The sequence below is a fragment of the Pseudochaenichthys georgianus genome, chromosome 16 (assembly GCF_902827115.2).
Source record: "Pseudochaenichthys georgianus chromosome 16, fPseGeo1.2, whole genome shotgun sequence".
Classification (NCBI taxonomy): Eukaryota; Metazoa; Chordata; class Actinopteri; order Perciformes; family Channichthyidae; genus Pseudochaenichthys; species Pseudochaenichthys georgianus.
The window spans coordinates 2723049-2748131 of NC_047518.2; the positions used below are offsets into that span (position 1 = coordinate 2723049).

The 25083-nt window shown below is 45.4% G+C and overlaps 1 protein-coding gene across 1 annotated transcript; it reads right to left on the reverse strand.

The window, feature by feature from the left end:
• Positions 1-17075: 17075 nt before the first annotated feature.
• On the reverse strand, positions 17076-22221 carry LOC139435301 (uncharacterized). Its single transcript, XM_071205773.1, has 3 exons — positions 22108-22221; positions 20012-20110; positions 17076-17477 (listed from the first exon to the last, which is right to left on the reverse strand). The coding sequence occupies exons 1-3, from the start codon at positions 22219-22221 to the stop codon at positions 17076-17078; spliced, it is 615 nt and encodes a 204-aa protein (XP_071061874.1).
• Positions 22222-25083: the final 2862 nt, after the last annotated feature.

Genomic DNA, 25083 nt, shown 5'->3' on the forward strand with positions numbered 1-25083 from the left:
AGGAGTAGAAGTACACCATGTACCTCTGAACTGTAGAGGAGTAGAAGTACACCATGTACCTCTGAACTGTAGAGGAGTAGAAGTACACCATGTACCTCTGAACTGTAGAGGAGTAGAAGTACACCATGTACCTCTGAACTGTAGAGGAGTAGAAGTACACCATGTACCTCTGAACTGTAGAGGAGTAGAAGTACACCATGTACCTCTGACCTGTAGTGCAGTAGAAGTACACCATGTAACTCTGAACTGTAGAGGAGTAGAAGTACACCATGTACCTCTGAACTGTAGAGGAGTAGAAGTACACCATGTACCTCTGACCTGTAGTGAGTAGAAGTACACCATGTACCTCTGAACTGTAGTGGAGTAGAAGTACACCATGTACCTCTGACATGTAGAGGAGTAGAAGTACACCATGTACCTCTGAACTGTAATGGAGTAGAAGTACACCATGTACCTCTGACCTCTAGTGGAGTAGAAGTACACCATGTACCTCTGACTGTAGAGGAGTAGAAGTACACCATGTACCTCTGAACTGTAGAGGAGTAGAAGTACACCATGTACCTCTGAACTGTAGAGGAGTAGAAGTACACCATGTACCTCTGACTGTAGTGGAGTAGAAGTACACCATGTACCTCTGACTGTAGTGGAGTAGAAGTACACCATGTACCTCTGAACTGTAGAGGAGTAGAAGTACACCATGTACCTCTGAACTGTAGAGGAGTAGAAGTACACCATGTACCTCTGAACTGTAGAGGAGTAGAAGTACACCATGTACCTCTGACCTGTAGTGAGTAGAAGTACACCATGTACCTCTGAACTGTAGAGGAGTAGAAGTACACCATGTACCTCTGAACTGTAGTGGAGTAGAAGTACACCATGTACCTCTGAACTGTAGAGGAGTAGAAGTACACCATGTACCTCTGAACTGTAGAGGAGTAGAAGTACACCATGTACCTCTGACTGTAGAGGAGTAGAAGTACACCATGTACCTCTGACTGTAGAGGAGTAGAAGTACACCATGTACCTCTGAACTGTAGAGGAGTAGAAGTACACCATGTACCTCTGAACTGTAGTGGAGTAGAAGTACACCATGTACCTCTGACTGTAGAGGAGTAGAAGTACACCATGTACCTCTGAACTGTAGTGGAGTAGAAGTACACCATGTACCTCTGAACTGTAGAGGAGTAGAAGTACACCATGTACCTCTGAACTGTAGAGGAGTAGAAGTACACCATGTACCTCTGAACTGTAGAGGAGTAGAAGTACACCATGTACCTCTGACCTGTAGTGAGTAGAAGTACACCATGTACCTCTGAACTGTAGAGGAGTAGAAGTACACCATGTACCTCTGACATGTAGAGGAGTAGAAGTACACCATGTACCTCTGAACTGTAATGGAGTAGAAGTACACCATGTACCTCTGACCTCTAGTGGAGTAGAAGTACACCATGTACCTCTGAACTGTAGAGGAGTAGAAGTACACCATGTACCTCTGAACTGTAGAGGAGTAGAAGTACACCATGTACCTCTGAACTGTAGAGGAGTAGAAGTACACCATGTACCTCTGAACTGTAGAGTAGTAGAAGTACACCATGTACCTCTGAACTGTAGTGGAGTAGAAGTACACCATGTACCTCTGAACTGTAGAGGAGTAGAAGTACACCATGTACCTCTGAACTGTAGAGGAGTAGAAGTACACCATGTACCTCTGAACTGTAGAGGAGTAGAAGTACACCATGTACCTCTGAACTGTAGAGTAGTAGAAGTACACCATGTACCTCTGAACTGTAGTGGAGTAGAAGTACACCATGTACCTCCTGAACTGTAGAGGAGTAGAAGTACACCATGTACCTCTGAACTGTAGAGGAGTAGAAGTACACCATGTACCTCTGAACTGTAGAGTAGTAGAAGTACACCATGTACCTCTGAACTGTAGAGGAGTAGAAGTACACCATGTACCTCTGAACTGTAGAGGAGTAGAAGTACACCATGTACCTCTGAACTGTAGTGGAGTAGAAGTACACCATGTACCTCTGAACTGTAGTGGAGTAGAAGTACACCATGTACCTCTGAACTGTAGTGGAGTAGAAGTACACCATGTACCTCTGACTCTAGTGGAGTAGAAGTACACCATGTACCTCTGAACTGTAGAGGAGTAGAAGTACACCATGTACCTCTGAACTGTAGAGGAGTAGAAGTACACCATGTACCTCTGAACTGTAGAGGAGTAGAAGTACACCATGTACCTCTGAACTGTAGTGGAGTAGAAGTACACCATGTACCTCTGAACTGTAGAGGAGTAGAAGTACACCATGTACCTCTGAACTGTAGAGAGTAGAAGTACACCATGTACCTCTGACTGTAGAGGAGTAGAAGTACACCATGTACCTCTGAACTGTAGAGGAGTAGAAGTACACCATGTACCTCTGAACTGTAGTGAGTAGAAGTACACCATGTACCTCTGAACTGTAGAGGAGTAGAAGTACACCATGTACCTCTGACCTGTAGAGGAGTAGAAGTACACCATGTACCTCTGAACTGTAGAGGAGTAGAAGTACACCATGTACCTCTGAACTGTAGTGGAGTAGAAGTACACCATGTACCTCTGAACTGTAGTGGAGTAGAAGTACACCATGTACCTCTGAACTGTAGAGGAGTAGAAGTACACCATGTACCTCTGAACTGTAGAGGAGTAGAAGTACACCATGTACCTCTGAACTGTAGAGGAGTAGAAGTACACCATGTACCTCTGAACTGTAGAGGAGTAGAAGTACACCATGTACCTCTGAACTGTAGTGGAGTAGAAGTACACCATGTACCTCTGAACTGTAGAGGAGTAGAAGTACACCATGTACCTCTGAACTGTAGTGGAGTAGAAGTACACCATGTACCTCTGAACTGTAGTGGAGTAGAAGTACACCATGTACCTCTGAACTGTAGAGGAGTAGAAGTACACCATGTACCTCTGAACTGTAGAGTAGTAGAAGTACACCATGTACCTCTGAACTGTAGAGTAGTAGAAGTACACCATGTACCTCTGAACTGTAGTGGAGTAGAAGTACACCATGTACCTCTGAACTGTAGTGGAGTAGAAGTACACCATGTACCTCTGAACTGTAGAGTAGTAGAAGTACACCATGTACCTCTGAACTGTAGAGGAGTAGAAGTACACCATGTACCTCTGAACTGTAGAGTAGTAGAAGTACACCATGTACCTCTGAACTGTAGAGGAGTAGAAGTACACCATGTACCTCTGACCTGTAGTGGAGTAGAAGTACACCATGTACCTCTGAACTGTAGAGGAGTAGAAGTACACCATGTACCTCTGACCTGTAGTGGAGTAGAAGTACACCATGTACCTCTGAACTGTAGAGGAGTAGAAGTACACCATGTACCTCTGAACTGTAGTGGAGTAGAAGTACACCATGTACCTCTGAACTGTAGAGGAGTAGAAGTACACCATGTACCTCTGACCTGTAGTGGAGTAGAAGTACACCATGTACCTCTGAACTGTAGAGTAGTAGAAGTACACCATGTACCTCTGAACTGTAGAGGAGTAGAAGTACACCATGTACCTCTGAACTGTAGAGTAGTAGAAGTACACCATGTACCTCTGAACTGTAGAGGAGTAGAAGTACACCATGTACCTCTGAACTGTAGAGTAGTAGAAGTACACCATGTACCTCTGAACTGTAGAGGAGTAGAAGTACACCATGTACCTCTGACCTGTAGAGTAGTAGAAGTACACCATGTACCTCTGACCTGTAGTGGAGTAGAAGTACACCATGTACCTCTGACCTGTAGAGGAGTAGAAGTACACCATGTACCTCTGACCTGTAGTGGAGTAGAAGTACACCATGTACCTCTGACCTGTAGAGGAGTAGAAGTACACCATGTACCTCTGACCTGTAGTGGAGTAGAAGTACACCATGTACCTCTGACCTGTAGTGGAGTAGAAGTACACCATGTACCTCTGACCTGTAGAGGAGTAGAAGTACACCATGTACCTCTGACCTGTAGAGTAGTAGAAGTACACCATGTACCTCTGACCTGTAGTGGAGTAGAAGTACACCATGTACCTCTGACCTGTAGTGGAGTAGAAGTACACCATGTACCTCTGACCTGTAGTGGAGTAGAAGTACACCATGTACCTCTGAACTGTAGAGGAGTAGAAGTACACCATGTACCTCTGACCTGTAGTGGAGTAGAAGTACACCATGTACCTCTGACCTGTAGAGGAGTAGAAGTACACCATGTACCTCTGACCTGTAGTGGAGTAGAAGTACACCATGTACCTCTGACCTGTAGTGGAGTAGAAGTACACCATGTACCTCTGACCTGTAGTGGAGTAGAAGTACACCATGTACCTCTGACCTGTAGTGGAGTAGAAGTACACCATGTACCTCTGACCTGTAGAGGAGTAGAAGTACACCATGTACCTCTGAACTGTAGTGGAGTAGAAGTACACCATGTACCTCTGACCTGTAGTGGAGTAGAAGTACACCATGTACCTCTGACCTGTAGAGGAGTAGAAGTACACCATGTACCTCTGACCTGTAGAGTAGTAGAAGTACACCATGTACCTCTGACCTGTAGTGGAGTAGAAGTACACCATGTACCTCTGACCTGTAGTGGAGTAGAAGTACACCATGTACCTCTGACCTGTAGAGGAGTAGAAGTACACCATGTACCTCTGACCTGTAGAGTAGTAGAAGTACACCATGTACCTCTGACCTGTAGTGGAGTAGAAGTACACCATGTACCTCTGACCTGTAGTGGAGTAGAAGTACACCATGTACCTCTGACCTGTAGAGTAGTAGAAGTACACCATGTACCTCTGACCTGTAGTGGAGTAGAAGTACACCATGTACCTCTGACCTGTAGAGGAGTAGAAGTACACCATGTACCTCTGACCTGTGTTACGTTATCCGAGAGGACCCAAACGCAGGACAAGGCACAGTGTTGGAGAGAGTAGGAGTAACCCGGCTGGACATGGCGACTGGCGGCGGCTGGTGATGGCAGCACGGCGTCCGGAGAGGGACCCTGGAGCACAAGAAGAACACGAAGAAGAATATACGGCGTTGAGGAAAATAGCTAATGATACGAAGAAGGCTGAGAGTGTTACCGCCGTGGGTTAAACAACGATCTGGCGCTGGCCGGTTGTGGAGCCTCCGCTGACATGGCGTTCGTAAATGCCGATGGGAATCAGGTGTGTAGTGGAGGAGGGTGCCCAGCTGATTGCAGCAGGTGGAGGTTTGAGCCGGGAGCCAGGCGTGACAGCCACCACGCCCACACAGACAGGGGGGGGGGAACACACCAGGGAGGCGGCTGGAAGAGAACAGCCACCACAACCTGTCGAGGAGTAGAAGTACAGAGTCGCATGACATGGACATTCTCAAGTAAAGTACAAGTATCTCAAAATTGTACTTAAATGCAGTAATTGAGTAAATGTACTTAGTTGCTTCCCACCTCTGCATCCATGCGCGTGTACACACACACACACACACACACACACACACACACACACACACACACACACACACACACACACACACAGAGCACAGTATTATCGTAAATGACACACACTGGTCCCTCGTGACTGACTGTGGGTGGCTGACCGAGGGAGGGAATAAAGCTGATTGTGTGTGCGTGTGTGTGTGTGCGTGTGTGTGTGTGCGTGCGTGTGTGTGCGTGCGTGCGTGTGTGTGCGTGTGGAGGCAGCGAGGTGCGGTGTTAACCACAGGGTGCAGCGAGTGGGCAGCAGGACACTGACGGGAGATGGCAGGAAGTGGCTCGGTGCTGGTGTAGCGCTCGCCCCGCCTGCAGGGAGGCTGTCTGAGAGCTTTTCATATGGAGGCAAGGAAAACAATTACCCCACGTGGTCCTGGTGGCGTGGTCGCCTCGTGTTCACCTCACCGAGGATCAGTGCAATTATTAGAGCTGTGAATATAAACGTCACAATTATATATTTCCATGTCCGATCAGTTTGATTTACGATCATGTTAAACAATGCAGGGAGAAGTATTCTAGCAGACACGCCGAGTCCAGCTCTGATTGGGTCAACGTTTTAAAGGATGGACCAATGTCAGGCATGTGGCATCCTTAGCGCGTTGCTGCTGTGCCTCCTTTTGAAAGAACGGCTGGGTTAGGATACACCGGTGTTACAGTGCACAGAGACATGTGGTCAAAGCACACGTTCTGATGGGCGGAACGACCCTTCTTACTGTGTGTGGCCATGTGGATTGCTTTTGGATGCTGCACTAATATGAACACAGATAAGGAGTAGCCTCTATACAATGTGGTCCTCCTTTATTAAACATGTTCTTTAACAAACAATGGCACGTCAGGTTGCTAAGGGGTGCTGAGGTGGCAGTTGATGGCAGCAGTGTCCTCCTCATAGCTCCTTGTCAGAGAGGCCCAGCAGGCGGTGACCAAAGCCTGTCTCTGTTACAGCCAGACACTGTGTTATCGCTGCTGTAAGACAAACTAGCAGCGTTTGGTTACAGGGCGTACACAACAATCAAGATACAGTTCAGACTGAAATACCAATCCACAGATCAAATAAAAGATAAAGGATTAACCATAACTGATAAGAAACAGCTAACAGATAACACATCATGTATACAGATAATTGTCCGACCACAGGGTCATTAGTGATGTTCTGTGTTCTATATCTCAGCCTTCATCAAAAGTAACGACTTGTTTTCAGATCGTCAGTTCATTTATATATTCCATACATTTATTTGACCAGATTCAAGTTATTATCTGTAACCAGTTCCATGGAATGTGTTTCATAATTGCTACTCTTATTGCTATGAATAAGTCTTTCAATTTCTTCCACATTTCCTATAGTTCTTTTCCCAGTAGCCACTTCATCTTTACAAGTCCAACATACATGACTATGGTTCTCTCCAGTCATTAGAAATGAAAGTGACATAAAGTGTCCGCCCAGCCGATGGCATCTAACCAATGACCGTTGGAGTCTTTCTAATGGTGCTTCCTGTCTGAAAGATGCCGTCAACAAGCTTCTCCCCTTTTTGCTACAATATCCCTTTTTCCTGAGAAGTTTAAATATGTTAACGCACGGAGCGGCCACGAAGAAAAAGGGCGCGCTCAGAAAAAGCTATTTTTCTGGTGGCAGTAATATACAGCTGCATGCACTCTGAAAAAGACTGAAAACAGACAATGCTGTTCAGAATAAGGGGTCCTTACCCAGCGGTGTACTGTCATAGCCTACATATTATGTTGGTCATGCTTCATTAAAATGTTCCTTCAACCAAACATCTGGCAGGTCAGCCTTCTAGAACATATAAAGTGCACTGAAATGCCAGTTGATGGCCTTTTGTGGTAGCCTGAATGAGAATATATGTAGTGCCTATCCAAGACATTTAGAGACCGAGCCTGCATATTAAAGCAGGCCATCAAACAGAGCCAGCCCGGGGTTAAGGTTACAGTTTCGCTGCAGAGCTGACAGACCCAGCCTCTACAGAAGTGAACAACTTAGCATTTTAAAACTGTTTAAGGCGATGACCCTCCGCTGAAGAAGTGCCTGGCCTTCAGCGGCTCCACCTGTTCTCTGTCAAAGGACTCACTTGAACTTAAAGTCAGTGTGAAGCGACATGAGGAATGGTCTGTCTCTTCCTCCTGGCTTCCTGCGGGCGGACGGCCTCTCTCCGGTCCCTCTCCACGCGGCTTTATTAAACATTCATGCTTTAATTAAGCAATTTTACCTTCGCTACTTACCGAGTGATGATAAAGGCAATGCTCTAGGATGAGCAATGGCCAAGCAGTGTGTGTGTGTGTGTGTGTGTGTGTGTGTGTGTGTGCGTGTGCGTGCGTGTGTGTGTGTGTGTGCTACGTGAGAGAGGTCATTAATTTCCTGCTATAAAGGAAAGTGTGCGGATTAGAGCACAGACCAGTTGAACCTCTCCCCCCTTATCAGTCATGTGACTACAGGATGACGTCATGGCACGATAAGAGTCCCTGTTGCGGACAGGCAGCTCGTCACCGTTCACTCCTTTCTCCTCTATTTTACACTTTATCAAACATTTTCTTTTTTAAGGAGAAATCCAGTCGAGTCGAGGATAATATCAAGTCCTTCCCCCTGTCAGAAAAGTGCTCTATAATGAGAGACTGCGGCGTGTCTTTGAAAGGTGACATGGTGTGAGACAATCAGAGTGTGTGCACTGCCAGTCTCCTTGGCGTGAGGACAGTCAGCGGCGGCCGACTGACGCTCTTTGACAATGAAGATGAATTACGTGGAGCATGCTGAAATGTTCGGGGTTATTGCTGCTGTGCACCAGAGCGGGATAGCAAAGCGGTGTGTGTGTGTGTGTGTGTTTGTGAGTGTGTGTGTGTGTGTTGTTGCATCTTTGTGCCTCTGTGTCCTTGTTTAGAGCAGGCACTCGCTCTGCGGGGCGGCTGTACGGCTCTCTCCACGGTGGTGTCACCTGGAATGACACCCAGAGGTGACACGCTGTCAGACTACACACCCACACAAGACGTAGGGCACACACACACGCACACACACACACACACACACACACACACACACACACACACACACACACACACACACACACACACACACTGACTAGATCTTGGCAAAGAGCTGCCAGATCCAAGAATATAGCTCATTAGTGCAGACATATCCCGTGTGGTCTTCTAAAGGCATGCACACACACCTCTGCACGCACAAGCAGGACATGTACACACACAGACCAACACACACCTCATTTCCTGAACTTAATACAATAATAGATCACTTTTCAAAAGTAAAGTGTGCTTTAAATCACAATTAGCCAAATAAACCGTAAAGGATGTATTCAAGGATGCAAGGATCCTTTATCGTCATTAAGCGACACAGCGTGGCACTATGGGATGCAGTTGTATCTTGTTTCATTACGCTGCGCAGGAAACACAGGAAGAACAGAAACAATAGGATTTGAAGTGCATTTCTGAAGGACATGTTTTCAATGGGCAGCAGGAGAAATGTAAAAAGATCTAGAGACACTAAATATGCCCTGCATCGTTCAATAACATATTAAAACAGGTATCCTTTCAACAATACAGACACACACACATACCTTTCAAGCAGCAAGGCTCACAGACATTCTGTATTACTTTCAAATATGTTAATTATTATTTCCCTGTAGATCACATCTTTCATTTCATGTAAAAGAACATCTTTAGGTGTGCATGTGGCACCTATCCATCTCAATGATACTTTCATATATTTTCTTTCATTTCTAAACTCCTGGACCCAAATAGATCAGATGGGTTTCAACTAAATGTATTCTTCTTTCTCATGTTTAAAATTGTGAAAGTAAAAAACATATGTGTTCTCTGAGATGTCAAGTCTCTGATATCATGAGAATCAAGTTGTGATAATAGGAAAATAAAGTTGTATTTTATTAAATAATAAATAAAGTCCTAATATTTAAATGAAAAAAATGCAATATTGAAGAGGATAAAGTGAAAACATTTGCGAAGAAAATATTATCATATTAAAATGTATGTATAATGTGGGGGTTGGAAGGAAGGCAGGACCCAAACGAAGTACACAACTAGAGGTTAAGTAGTTTGAACAAAAAGCAAGTTTTAATCCACAAAAAATAAGATTACCAAGAAAACAAGGAAAATGCACAAAGCGGGGAACAGGAACAGAACCAGGAACACGAGGTGCAGGGGCCCAGGGAAACCAACAGGGACAGGCATGGGGAACCAACAGGAACAGGCATGGGGAACCAACAGGGACAGGCATGGGAAACCAACAGGAACAGGCATGGGAAACCAACAGGGACAGGCATGGGAAACCAACAGGGACAGGCATGGGAAACCAACAGGAACAGGCATGGGAAACCAACAGGAACAGGCATGGGAAACCAACAGGAACAGGCATGGGAAACCAACAGGGACAGGCATGGGAAAGCAACAGGGACAGGCATGGGAAAGCAACAGGGACAGGCATGGGAAAGCAACAGGGACAGGCATGGGAAAGCAACAGGGACAGGCATGGGAAACCAACAGGAACAGGCATGGGAAACCAACAGGAACAGGCATGGGAAACCAACAGGGACAGGCATGGGAAACCAACAGGAACAGGCATGGGAAACCAACAGGGACAAGCATGGGAAACCAACAGGAACAGGCATGGGAAAGCAACAGGGACAGGCATGGGAAAGCAACAGGGACAGGCATGGGAAAGCAACAGGGACAGGCATGGGAAACTAACAGGAACAGGCATGGGAAACCAACAGGGACAGGCATGGGAAAGCAACAGGGACAGGCATGGGAAAGCAACGACGACCCAATAAGGAGCTCAAGGGAAGACAAGACTATACTCATACAAATGAGTTTTAATGACCTGAAGTCAGGTTTAACCAATAAGAGCCCAAGAAAATAAAAGTGGTCACATGATGTTTGAGTCAATGTGAAGCAGCAGCTGGAGGACAGAGGGCCCAGGGTCATGACTATCACATCAATGGTGTCTTTTAGGGGAATCCTAAAACATGCAAACTTGATATCATTTATTATATTGTTCTCCAAATATCACATGCTTGTGGAAATGCAGACTGGAAAGAGAAAGAGAGATAACCCACACAAAACGTTCCCTGGCATGGGCGCGGGAAGGGGGGTGCTGAGGGCGCTGCAGCACCCCCTAGCGGCAGGCAGGGGGTGAGGAGCTCCCCTGTCTGAATTATTATTTGACGGTTATTGCTGCTCCCGCTGTGCATAATCTGTGTAATATGGAGCCAATCAATTCCACATTGTTGGTAAAATAATATTGTGGCCTGCCCCGAATGTTTGTTCTGTAGCCCCGGACAATTCTACCTCAATAATACAATACATTAACCGTGCTTTACGTGAACCTCATCATGACACTAGAGAGGACGAAAGGACTGTAATTTCCCGTGTTCAGTGAATGCAACAGAGGCAAGACACCAGACCAATCAGAGAGTTGCATGGAAATAAAAGTGTGCTTGTGTCATTCAAGCTTGTGTGTGTGTGTGTGTGTGTGTGTGTGTGTGTGTGTGTGTGTGTGTGTGTGTGTGTGTGTGTGTGTGTGTGTGTGTGTGTGTGTGTGTGTGTGTGTGTGTGTGTGTGTGTGTGTGCAGAAATAGCGCATTTAGTGTGTATGAGAGAGGGAGAGAGGGAGAGGGACCGGTGCCAGCAGCAGGGACTGTGTTGTTAGCATCTGGTTAGCTAGCTGCACTAACGGACATACGGAGCTGTTGCTGTTTGTTCCACAACAAGCTGGAGGAGGGCTCTCCTCTCAGACTGAGAGGCTCAGGTGAGCTAAAGGACTCTCTGAGTGTTTAGATAGTTAACTTTAGTCTAAGTTATCTCAGTGGGTCTCAAACGGTTTGGTCACAAATTATTCAAAAGATTATTTCCGCGGCAGTTGTGTTTCATCTGGGTGTTGAGATGTATCCATAGATCTCTTAATGTTTCTCTCAAAGTGCACCAGATTGATGCTTTTAACTTCAATATTTTAAAAAAAATCTTCCCGGGGGAGCATCCCCCCGGACCCCCCTAGAGGAGGTGAGGTCCGCTCCCCACTCATAAAAAATAGCACTTTACCCCTGCCTGAGCTGATTATCGAGCCTTCATTGTAACAGTCGTGGGTGTACTGTGTGTTTGCGTGTGGGGAGTGTTGCAGTAGAACATTCCACTGTAGCGCCCCTGGTGCTCGCGCTTTTGTGCACGTGCTCTATTAGTGCCCGTAATAGTGTTCACTGGAGTACAGCACCCCCACTCAAAATACCTTCCCGCGCCTCTGTTCCCTGGCCAGAACATCAGGGATATCATTACAAACCCAGTTAATCTGCAGGAACCAAAACATGTTTAAGTCACTCCCTCTGTGTTACAAGTCTTAAACCAAAGCCAAGGTCATCAGACACCCTCATTAACCTGTTAAGCCCTGAGCCTGTTTTTCAGGTCTCCGGCTCGAAAATGACATTCCCAGAACAAATGACCAGATCTTCCCTTCGAAAAGGGGTACATAAAATAATCTTTTTTCTCAAAGCAAAGCAATGAAAGCAAAGCAATGAAATTCAGATTGAACATAGTAAAAAAATGTAAATGATAGTTTCCGTCCAAAAAAAAAACATGACTTATAGTGAAAACCACCCTTGAATGATGGGAAGGTAGACTAAAAGCATTAGGAATCCAAACTATAACATATAATAAGTACCCTGTATCAAGATTGATGCAAAACAAGTGACCTTTGACCTTTTTAGAGAGATTTAGCAACAAAAAAAGACCTGTCATTTGGGTGGATTTGCCATATCTCTGGAAAATCGCCGGCGGGGGCTTAACAGGTTTTAATAGTATTGTTTACACCGAAGTGACTCGTGCCTCAGTCACACCAATCATACATAATAGAAACATAATCAGCATTAGACATGTAATGCCAGTATCTCAGATCGCTCCGTGCAATTAAACGGGATTATAATCAACAACCAGAGCCGCTCCTCATTCCTTCACTCTAAAAACAGATGCCTTGGCTCAACAAAGAAAATCAACGCAAGAGTTTGCATCGATGTTTATTGAGTTAAGACAACTTCTAATGAAATTGTCTTGAAGCAACAAAGTTATTTGAGTTAGGCGAGAAGGCTTTTCCTCTACAGTCAGAGGTGTTTTTAATTACCACTTACTTCATAATTGGAGCATAAACACAAGTTTTGAAGTTGATTACTCAAAAGATGAAGTTGTTCCGACTAGTTTTACCATATGATTTAAAAATAATTTTAAGTTGTATGTACTTAATTACCCTCATTCGCGATACAAGTTTTTAAGTTGATTGCTCCAAAGATGAAGTTGCTCCAACTTGTTTTACCGTATGATTTAAAAGGAATTTTAAGTTGTATGAACTTAATTACCATCATTGTGAACAACCATTTATAAATTAAGTTGCTCCAAATATATTGTATTCAATAGTTTTTTTTCTTAGCTTGTTCATGTTTTTGCCTTTAAAGAAAGAAATTAATTGATTCCACAACAAAAATATTAGGCAATTCACTTTTTATTTTGAACTGCAGTTGTTTATTTCAATCAGGAGAGAATTCATTTAGCTTGAACATGTATTGACACATGCCATACAGTATGATAAGGTGCTTGAACACCTGAACTCACAGCTGACTGCAGGAGAGAGGAGAACCATTGTATAGTGTGGCTGCAGCTCGCTGATTGGCTGCTGGAGAATGAGGTGAATGTAATAGGTTAAAGAGACGCCTGTGATGAGCTGATTATATGCAGCTGGGGAGTGAATGTATCACACCCCGTCTTCCTGAGAGAACTTGCGCTGAGCTTCATTTCAATCTTGAAAAAAAGATAAATAACACAAATTTAAATTGCCCCACAAATAATAAATAACCACATTAGCCGTATTACCGTGGGACATGGGGACACAGCAAATACATGCTGCCATCACATGAAGTTAGAGGCCTTTGCAGATTTAAAACCAGTGCCAAATGTGTAACATCTGTAAAGTATTTGTGAAACTACAGAAACAAACTCTCAATGGCCGCCAGTCTGCAGATCTCACATCCATTTGGCAAGAGATGTAACAAAGATGTTTGCACTGCCGACAGTCGTTGTTTCAAACAGTACGAACACATGTAACGCAGAATGCTCTCATTTGTTTCCCTGGAGCACGATGGCTGCATCGTGCGGTCAGACCCTGGGTGGACCGGTCACTGATGAAGGCCATATTCATGTCCTTTTGAAGCACATTAAATAATAGGTTAGCGCATCAGAGATAAGGAATTAGGTAACTGCATACTTTTTAAACTCTTAGCGAATTCAGAGCCATTATTACCAGCTGCTAAAGCAACGCAGCTATTGTTTTCACCTATTGAGTCTGTATGTGTGTGTCGTCATGGCAACGTGGTCCTGAAGACACACAGAGGTGCTTTTGAGTACTTTGCCGTGTTTGAATGCATGTGGACAGATTTTGTCAATCACAACCGTGCACGTTTTAGTGCATCTTCTCATCTTGTTTGCAGGTTCCATACGATATGTGAACTGGGTAAGTGAAGAGCAGAAGCCACTTTTCAAATGTTACACAATCCTTTTCCCATGCCATCGCTGTCAACACCCATCCATGCTGAACGCTGCTAAGATATTATTGATGGGGGTGTGGCCAAAAGTGTAATATGGTTCAACATGTAGCTGACAGAGAGCAGTGCTTTTGTCCTGTGTCACTGTGCCCGTGGATTTGATTTGATTTCAAGATTTGTAATTACGTCGCTAAACTCCTTGAAAAGGTCCTCTTCCTTTTCTCCGAGGTACACGACAAGGCAGCGGATGGCTATAGTTCTCTGCGTACTTCAATTGTATTGTGCTATTTTTGAAAAAGGAAAAAAAGAGAAATGACCTAAATGAATATATTCTGAATGGGTGACTGCCAACAACTTGCATTTCAATGACAACTCTAAATAAGGATCCTACCTTAAGAAGCATCCTTGATCTGCTTCACCGAGATTCATTTTGAATAAAAAGCGATATCACAATAGTAACCAAAGTATTTGTACTCTCTCAGTAGCCTCTACTTTGTATCCTCTCACAGAGCTATTCACAGTTCAAAGGCTGCTAGTTTTCCCATACAGTGCAACTACAAGGCTATCTGCTGTATTTCAATGGCAAAAGATGATGCTTACCTTAAAATGTCCTTTGTATATTTCTATTTGTCTTAACTGTGGGAACTTGTCCCGGCATGTTAAGTGGGAGTGGACTTGAAACCCTTAACTCAAGGTGGAGAACAATGAAGTTATCAAGCCATTGCATTACTTACTACAACTTGAATTTAGTTTGAAGTCACTTAACGCAGAAATCAGAGTTCAAATGACACACAATATTAAGTTGATGTAATTACCAACATTATTACGTCAACACAACTTATAAATTAATGTTTGCAACTTAAAATGTTTATCTAAATCAGGGGTGGGGAACCTCCCATACGGCCCGCGAGACAATTTGGTACGGCCCTCGAGGTAATTTATAAACACACGCAAAAAAGAAAAAAAATCTAGAAATCTAGACCGCAAAAAAATTAAACAAGCGAGTGCCTGTTTTTCCTGGCCAAGGTCAGGGTCCATGAACACAACACGAGCCTAACGTGTCATCACGTGGTATATGTCTCGTCTGACAGGGGGGGTGTAGTTCTGACGGAGAGCACCAGAACGTGGCTCGGCACTTCAGATAAGGAGCCGTACACATGCCGCAGTTTCTGCGTGGCTGTGTCTTTAGTTGAAAGCCCAGTGGGGATCTGTTCATCTGTCACACTGATCAGACAGTCAATAACTGTGTTGTTATTAGCATCTGGTTAGCTAGCTATGCTAACGAATATAAGAAGCCTTTTCTACAACCAGTGAGGTAAAGGCACATCTTTATATGATCATTATAGTTATAAAATAATAAGAGAATAAAGTAAACAGGTATAAAATACTATATGACAGTAAAAAAAGTTGTTATTAATAAACAAGAATACAGTTTTAAAGGGGAGTGATTTGTAAAATATCCATAAAGAAAAAGTAAATCTGCTTACAGTTCTGTTTCATCTGGGTGTTGAGAGATTATCCATAGATCTCTTAATGTTGCTCTCAAAGTGCACCAGATTGATGCCTTTAACTTCAACACTTAAATCATGTCCACATGGATAGGAAACTAAATACATTTGCACATTTGTGTCCAATATCTTTCTGTTTTGGTGGTCATGCCACAACTGTGCACGTGCATGCATACGTGAGTCATGGTGAGATATCTGGATTAAGAGGTTGCTTTTTCTTTGCACAGCATGAAAGAAAGAAGAAATAAATGGGCTGTGATTTTTGTTTTTTTAAGCAGAGGTCAATAATTTGTACGGCCCTCGGAGGATGTTGAAAACATTTAAATGGCCCTTGAGAGGAAAAAGGTTCCCCACCCCTGATCTAAATCAATGAACTCACATTGTTATCTTGCAACCATGCATTAATGAAGTGGAGGTGAAAGGTCGCCTGAATGCGTGTTTAGAGCTCTTCTGTGTTGAGATCCATTTACTTCCCATCAAAGCATCACACCACGATTAGCTCGTGCATGGTCACACTCTCATTCATGTGCAGCATGACGTTATCTTTCCATCGCCTTCCTCTCACTGAAGATTATATTGCTCAATCTACTCTTAACAGAAATGACAATGCATGATGTTGTGGCACGGTGCAGCCCGGACGCCCAGCGGCGCCGAGCACAGCGTCTCTCCTCTCCAGATGTGGGCTCGCTTCCTGAGCGGATCACTCGTGTGATCTGTATCTGTAGTGTGAGCGCTGCCATCCTGTGCTCAAGCTCCTGCTTTCAGTGTAGGAGCTCACTTTGGTTTCTTTCAACGCATGGACAGTTGGATTGTTCAAAACTATGCTTGGACTCTGTGGTCGCTGACATGCGCAGCTGAGAGGAGGCGGTCAGCAGAAGAAGAGCGAATGGAAAGCTGAAGACATGACGCAGAACAACAGCCACCAGTCAGAGTGAGGTTGTGCTTAAGGGTGGAGCAGTGAATACGTTCTCACTTAACTTAAAGAGGTTCATATCAGTGTCTCAATGCTTTAATGTTCAAAAAGCTCTTTATTGTTCTCGTACTGTCTGTGCTGCAGCACCTCCTTTCACCCTCTGTCTGAAACCAGAGCCCAGTCTGCTCTGGTTGGTTAGCTGATCGGCTCTGTTGTGATTGGTCAACCAGATGTCCCTCCCTAAGCCTATCATGTACAATGTGTTGGAGCTCTAGCCAATAGGAGTGCAAGTGGTTCATATTGATGGCAGTGTGTTACAGAAGTGAACTCCCTCTGGAGGGAACACAGGCATGTTATAACTATAGAACTCTTTAAAACTCTTAAAATCTGTACAACAATCTGAATGTGACCTCTCAATCTGAGCACCAGCAATGTTGTTGGATAATCATGCTTTCTTTTATTTCAGTTTTAAATAAAGTGAAACGTACAGCAACGCCCAGCCAACAGTTACACTGAGAAATACAGTGACAGGAACTGAGATGAATTCACAGATCAGAACATTAGCGTACAGCACGGCTCCAATTCAAGAAGTCACAAGGCGAGGCCAGGCCAGGCGAGGCCAGGTGAGGCGAGGCGAGGCCAGGCCAGGCGAGGCGAGGCCAGACGAGGCCAGGTGAGGCGAGGCCAGGCGAGGCCAGGCGAGGCCAGGCGAGGCCAGGCCAGGCGAGGCGAGGCGCGGCCAGGCCAGGCGAGGCGCGGCCAGGCGAGGCGAGGCGCGGCCAGGCCAGGCGCGGCCAGGCCAGGCGCGGCCAGGCGAGGCGTGGCCAGACGAGGCGCGGCCAGACGAGGCGCGGTCAGACGAGGCGCGGCGAGGCGCGGCCAGGCGAGGCGCGGCCAGGCCAGGCGCGGCCAGGCCAGGCGCGGCGAGGCGCGGCCAGGCGAGGCGCGGCCAGGCGAGGCAAGGCGGGGCAAGGCAAGTTTATTTATATAGCACTTTTCAACACAAGGCAATTCAAAGTGCTTTACAAAAAATGAAAGACATTCAGAAAATGGCATTTAAAATTAGTCATTAAAAAGAAAAGATAATAAAATAAGCATTAAAAGAAAAAGTACATGGATAAAAGTTACAGTGCAGTCTAAGATGTGAATAGTTCAATTAAAAGCAGCGACAAAGAGAAAAGTCTTCAGCCTGGATTTAAAAGTAGTCAGAGTTGCAGCGGACCTGCAGGTTTCTGGGAGTTTGTTCCAGATATTTGGAGCATAATAACTGAACGCTGCTTCTCCATGTTTAGTTCTGACTCTGGGGACAGAAAGCTGACCCGTCCCTGAAGACCTGAGAGATCTGGATGGTTCATCATTTAGCAGGAGGTCAGAAATGTATTTTGGGCCTAAACCATTCAGTGCTTTATAAACCAGCAGCAGTATTTTGAAATCTATTCTTTGACACACAGGAAGCCAGTGTAAAGACTTCAGAACAGGAGTGATGTGATCCACTTTCTTAGTGTCAGTGAGGACTCGAGCAGCGGCGTTCTGAATCAGCTGCTGCTTCCTAATAGTTTTAGTGAGACCTGTGAAGACACCTTTGCAGTAGTCGAGTCTACTGAAGATAAAAGCAGGGACACGTTTCTCCAGACCCTGCTGTGACATCAGTCTTTTCATCTGTAACTCCACAATACAAAAGTTACTCAAAGACTGAATACGTTCTGAATATCATTTTTATCTTAGCATTATCTTAACTTATCTCATATTATTTTAAAAATGAATTATTCCTGAAATAAATAAACACAAAGAACTTTGCAGAAAGTCGACTGTCAGACAGATACAATTGTAAAACTCACCTGTCGTTCCATTGTTCTAAGAAAACGATAAGTATGGTTTCCCATCCGAACGCAGAGCCACACTAAACGTTTATTAGCAACACAAAAGGAAGTAATGGCCCCAGAACAATAACCGGCATCGCTGTCAGGTGTTGGGCTGCAGTGTTGTGAGCAGGCAGGCCGCTTATGTCTCCACTAAATGAAAAGACAAACCAACCAAACCAACACGTCTGTCGTGTGAAGCCGATCCCATGCAGGCTGAAAACAGTGCCGTTTTCGTTGAGTACAAATGTGTTGATTCCCCATTCTAAAGATGCTCAATCTGGGAATTGCCTGAAGTGGGTATTGGATATGCAATCTTAGTAAATAATCATCGGTAAACGTCTCCGCTGGGGGACCAATAGAGGATTTGGGATTCTGATAAACAATGCTTCGATGACTAAGACTGCACTCTACACAGAGCTGCATCCAATCAAGTTCATCTCCAGGTTCAGTCTCCAGACGATGTTCACCGGTGGCATCTCTCTTTGCATTCTCTGAAGACATACGTCCATGGTGACGGTGAAGTGGTTAAAACATGTATATCTAATGTTTATATTCCGGAAAAAGTCCTTTTATTTTCAAAATGTCACAAAAATAGATTTCTGGGACATTCTTATGATGTCTCCATGTGAGTTCAAGACTTTCGTCTGTACGGTCTGCCTTTGTGGATGAGCGTTCTGTTGACTTGCACTGCCTGAGAGGTGGACTTCCTGCCTCTGTGCCTGCTTTTCCTTCCAATTGTGAAGCATTGTATTGTAGCCTTTTAAACAGATGGAACATCTCGATTTGAAGAATGAAAACACTGAAAAATTGAATGCAAACACTGAAAAGGCCATGTTGGAAGTGCTCAGTCGTCTGAGCTATTACATTGATTCCATTTATTGTGAATCACCACTCCTCATGCTGACATTTTTGTGGTGCGCTGTTTGCCTGGAACAAAATGAAAAGGTATATTCAGAAGCCGGTTTGTCAGCTTCCAGGCCACTAAGTGGAAATGCATTCCCTTCCATTGTGGCGGGTCCCTGTGTAACACTGGAGCCGTAAGCACCAGAAGACAGCAGAGCAGAGCATCTGCTGCAAAGGCTCTTTAATAAAAAGCAAATGTCTGGCTGCTGATGTCAGCAGAACAATTGTTAATGAGCGACGCGCTGCAGCACAGACAGGAGGTTCATCCGTGAGCTTCTAGAGCCATAATCACTGCAGACACAAAGCAGCCCATCCAGTAATGAGACGCCAGGTTTCCCCAAAGAACCCTCTAATATCTCCCTGCGTTCTTACCTTTGAGGCTAAAGTTAGGGCTGTGCTTCGGTCTGGCACGACACCTTTGTGCAGATATTATACTGCTCAAGAATGAAAGGAAATGTTCCACATCAAGAGGACACAAAGCTCCTCCGTGGTTCCTCGTCTAGACACATTTTTCACACACCAGTGTCCAATTATAACTAAAGGTATTCACCTAAATGTGGATGCTTCTAGTTTTTGCACTTTAGCCACGGTTTTTGTAGGTTTGTTTGATCCAACCCAGTCCCTCCTAATGCAGTCGTAAATCCCTTGGAAAAACATGCTTTTGTTTTTTTTAAAGTTCACTCATTTTTAATTAATTGAAAATGTCCAGTCAGCACCGATTAAGGAGCATTCTTAAGCAGTCTTCTGGTTCAGGATGCTCACCAGATGTTGGAGCCTGTGTGATAAGGTCTGGCTCACACTCAGTCTGTGCAGCCAGAGCTGCTGGCTCGGTGCAGGCCTGCCATGTTGTTCTTCACCACACTGGGAACACACATGTTTACGCCCTGCTGAAACAGGAAACACGAACTGATGGCAGACAGGTAAAGCACATGCTGGTCTCAATACATGAATATTCATACAATCCAATCCACTTTATTTATATAGCACAGTTTAAAAACGACAGAGGGTTTGCCAACGTGCTTCACAATGAACATAACATTATAATAATATATTATTACATGAATAGATAGCACACATAAGAATAAATACCAGGCACATAAAGGCTATGGACAGACAGTGAAAGCACACACATAGGTATGACACAGCTCAGACTGACTGGTACGCGAGGGAAAAGAGGTGGGTCTTTAGGCGGGACTGAAAAGCTTCAAGAGTGGGCGACAATTTGACATGAGGGGGCAGGTCGTTCCAGAGCCCGGGGGCGACCGATGAGAACGCTCGGTCTCCCCTGGTCTTTTTCTTTGTTCTTGGGACTATCAGCCGACCTCAGAGCCAGTACACGAGTCAGTCTTAGAGACAGATTCGTCCTTCAAGTGATACACTGTAAGGTAACAGATGTACCTTTTGGGGTAAGAACAAAGAGGGTTCAAAATGGTCATGCTATCCAAATTAAAACAAAAAATCACTGGTTTGACATAAGATGTATAATATAAAAGGAAAGGAAAGATAGTCGAGGTCAGTTTCCTCGAGGTCTTCCCGCTGGTTGCTGTCCAGAAAGAAGCTCACGGATTGCTTTTTGGCTATTTGTTTTGGCATTTCTCTGTCAAACCATTATTCCTTTATTTGTGTAAATGAGCTGCCAGTAGTTTCTTTGGGACTCTCGCCGTACCGCCACCAATACTGCTACATCTGTTTCTGCATCATGGCGGCTGTGGCTCAGGAGGTGAAGCGGGCCTCGACCCAGCAGCACCTCGGCACAGAAGAACTGTGCCTTGGAACCACACGTCTAGATCAAACCCTGAAAGACCCTCATGTGAACCGGAGTGCCGGAATGTTCCACCGACATGTGAAGCTCCAGTGCATCCGGAAAGTATTCATACCCCTTCACTTTTTTCACATGGTGTTATGTTACAGCCTTATTTCAAAACGGATTCAAGTATTTGTTTTTCTCAACATCCCACACACGATACCCCATAACGACAAATAGAAAACGTTGTTAAAGAATGTTTCGCAAATGTGTTAAAAATAATCAAGTGAAATATCACATGTCCATCAGTATTCACACCCTTTGCTTTGACACTGAACATTGAGCTCCAGCGCATCCTGTTTCCACTGATCATCCTTGAGATGTTTCTATCACTTACTGGAGTCCACCTGTAGTAGACTCAATAGATTGGGCATGACTTGGAAAGGACCACACCTGTCTATATGCGGTGATAGACCCGTCAGCATCAAGCGGAAGACGAATGCAGCAATGTACAGGGAGATCCTTGATGGAAACCTGCTCTGGACCTCAGGCTGGGGCGAAGGTTCACCTTTCAACAGGACAAGGATCCTAAGCACACCGCCACGATAACAAAGGAGTGGCTTCGGGACAGGTCTGTGAATGTCCTTGAGTGCCTCAGCCAGAGCCCAGACTAGAACCGATTGAACATCTCTGGAGAGATCTGAAAATGTCTCTGCCCCGACGCTCCCCATCCAAGCTGAGGGGGCTTGAGACGATCTGCAAAGAACAAAGGGAGAAACTGCCCAAAGCGTGTAGCATGCTCAGAAGACTTGAGGCTGTAAGTGCTGCCAAAGGTGCTTCAACAAAGTATTGAGTAAAGGGTGTGAATACTTATGGACATGTGATATTTGAGTGTTTTATTTTTAATTCATTTGCAACAATTATTTTAAAACGGTTTTCACTTTGTCATTATGGGGTATTGTGATGAGTGTAATCCACTTGGACATAAGGCTGTAGGCTGACAAAGTGAAGGGGATGCATACATTCCGAGTGCACTTGACATGAAACTCATTTGTGAGGTTTATAGCTGCACCGCCCTCAGCAGAGGCGGGAGCTGAGCACTTCACCGTCACACCTCCAGCTGCATGTTCCTCCCCCACAGGCTCTCCCTACATGGCCCACCAGGATGGCCCACCTGATGGCCCACCAGGATGGTCCCCCAGCGGCCCCCTGCCACCTCTTCATACATTTCTCTCAGCTTATCTCAGGCTGCGTCTCTGAGTCACAATGCAGTCACATCCCACACTGTGTGGGGAGACAAGGGCTTCTGATGTATGAGAGAGTTATAAAGCGTGGGCAGAGTAAACCTCATTGCTCAGAGATCAGTGTGTGTGTGTGTGTGTGTGTGTGTGTGTGTGTGTGTGTGTGTGTGTGTGTGTGTGTGTGTGTGTGTGTGTGTGTGTGTGTGTGTGTGTGTGTGTGTGTGTGCGTGTGTGTGTGTGTGCACATGTGTGTGTGTGTGTGTGTGTGCGTGCCTGCATCTGTTTGCATGTGAGCCAGTGGATCCGGGGCGTACAGGTTAGTGATCCCTGGACGCCTCTGCATATATTTCATACGAGGCAACGTGCCGTACGGGCTTTAGGTGGAGCTGTTAAATGCGCTCCCGAGTACCTTGAAGAAACGCTGAGGAGAAAAAACAATGACGCATGCATCATCTGAGTGAGTGAAAAAGCTGGAGAGAGTTAAGGACACACCGGAGCACAGCGGGGGCGATGTTCAGTCTTAATAGCCATGGATGTTGAGGCGGCGGGGAATCCACTCAAGTCTGTGGAGGAAACTGACGCAGAGGCTCTGGCAGCTCCCACACGAACACTCTAGCCTGATGCCCGGTGCGGAGAGGTTTCTGGGGGGGGCAACCTGTACACACCACGCGGCTGCAGAGAAAGTGCTTTCCATCAGCTCTCACCCGCTGTGAAAATCATGCAAACAACTTGGCAGCCCGGCTGGCAGAGACTTCCACAGAACTGCAGCCGAGATGTTTGACAGGCATTCGCACTAGAGTGGCCGCACGCCCGACGCAGTCTGAGCACGGACGCTTTATCAGCAGTCGCCTCCTACCAAGACGGATGTGTGTTGAGAAGGACACAAAGCAGTACAGAGCCTTATTCCTGCGAGCTGTCAGTCAGAGTGGAGAGAAAGAAAGAAGGCATCTGATCCCCGCAGTGGAAGGGCTTTTCAGCCTCTCCTTATCGCTGCCTCTGAAATGGGGCATTCATCTTCGGAATTGAAATGTCTGCTTGGCTGACCTGCGCCTGAAACCAAAGAGCGGCCCATGATATGTATTTATAGACAATGGGTTGGGCTGAGCGTTTCAGAGAGGGGGCCGCTGTGGAAGGGGAGGGGGGGTAATGGTGTGAGGCTCCTTGGGTGTTGACTGACTCAGACTCGTGCTGATTCATCAATCTGCTGGAGAGCGTGGGATTGGTCTGTGAGTGGATCACAATAAGCATCCATTTAGTTTCCTATTTAATAAAGCTCCTTCCTGACCAACACTTCCCACGTGCTGGCCGCTTGACGCATGCTTTAAAGGCGCCTGAGTCACAGTCCTGCACAGCGCATTGACCTCCTGAACTGGACGCGTCATAGTGTCACAGAGACGACAGAGGCAGAGCGTCGGTGTGCACGAATAACCACATGCACGGAACCCTCACAGCGCCGGCGTTGTTGCTACCCCGCAGCCTCTGTATCTATAGACGTGGAAGACTACATGAGCACCTGGCTAAGTTGAACACAGTTTGCTCATTTTATTTGAATAGCTTATTAATAAATGGTGCCATCCAAGGTCCATCAGTCGCTTCATGGTGTTTCATCTGGGTGACACCCGACCGGCCATCATGGGTCAACACAATATACAGACATACAACAATACTGTACATATGCACACACCGATACATTTGTTTACTCATGAATGTACTTAAATACTTCTTAGTGCATATGTGTATATACATTTAGACTCATACGGCTAATGAAAGTAGGGTAACATCACAGCATCCGAATACCAGTAGTTTCTTTTTTAAGCAGATGTTGTCGTTTTGGATGTGGATGTTGCGAGAGCCTCAGCATCACTGTACTACTTTCATATTGTTGTGTCGAGCTCTACATGAAGCACGTACAAATATATAAATCACACGTCATTTCAAAGTATGCGCTTATTGTTAGTAGGCTCCAGGATAATGAGACCAGTCCGGTCGTCGACAACTTTGTCAGGTGGTGTGAGGAGTCCTATCTACAACCGAACACATGTAAAACCAATGACATGATCATTGACATTAGAAGACATGAAGTATTGGAGACTGTGAAGCTGACAATTGAGCGGCCCAGACCAAGGAGGCGAGGCAGAGGCAGCACGTCCCAAATACAACCCGGTGTGGGCATTTAGTACAGCATGAACACAACACACAGCCTCAATCCTGCTGCTGCTGCTCAGCCTGCAGCCACCAGGACCGCACACACACACACACACACACACACACACACACACACACACACACACACACACACACACACACACACACACACACACACACACACACACACACACACACACACACACACACACACACACCAATCAGCAACTAGACACAGGTGGGGGGGAGGAGACAGCACAGGGCACCAGGTGCACACAATCAACAGCCACAGACATGGGGGAGGGGACACTTTCAACATGACACCAGGAAACAGAGACAGACAAACTAGTTACATCAATTACATATATTCCCCTGCTCCCTGTGCAATGTGTTGGTGCTATATTACCCGTAACGGAGCCGAGAGTATGGGCCCAGAGATCACCTCGGTTACGGAGACACACAGCGGAACTTGTTTTGGAAACTCTACCGACTTGATGTCTTTGCTTTCCAATTCGCTGCAGTACAACCGCACGTTTTGTGTAACATGTCTTCAATTTGTGCAGACATGTGGCTCTTGCTGTCGACTCATGTCTTCGTGGAGCCGATACAGTGCATTTCGCTAATGGACATTTATGTTTTAAAGCCCAAGAGCTTCTATTTCTACGGCCTACTGTTGAGCATTCCTGTCTGAGGAGGGCTTATGT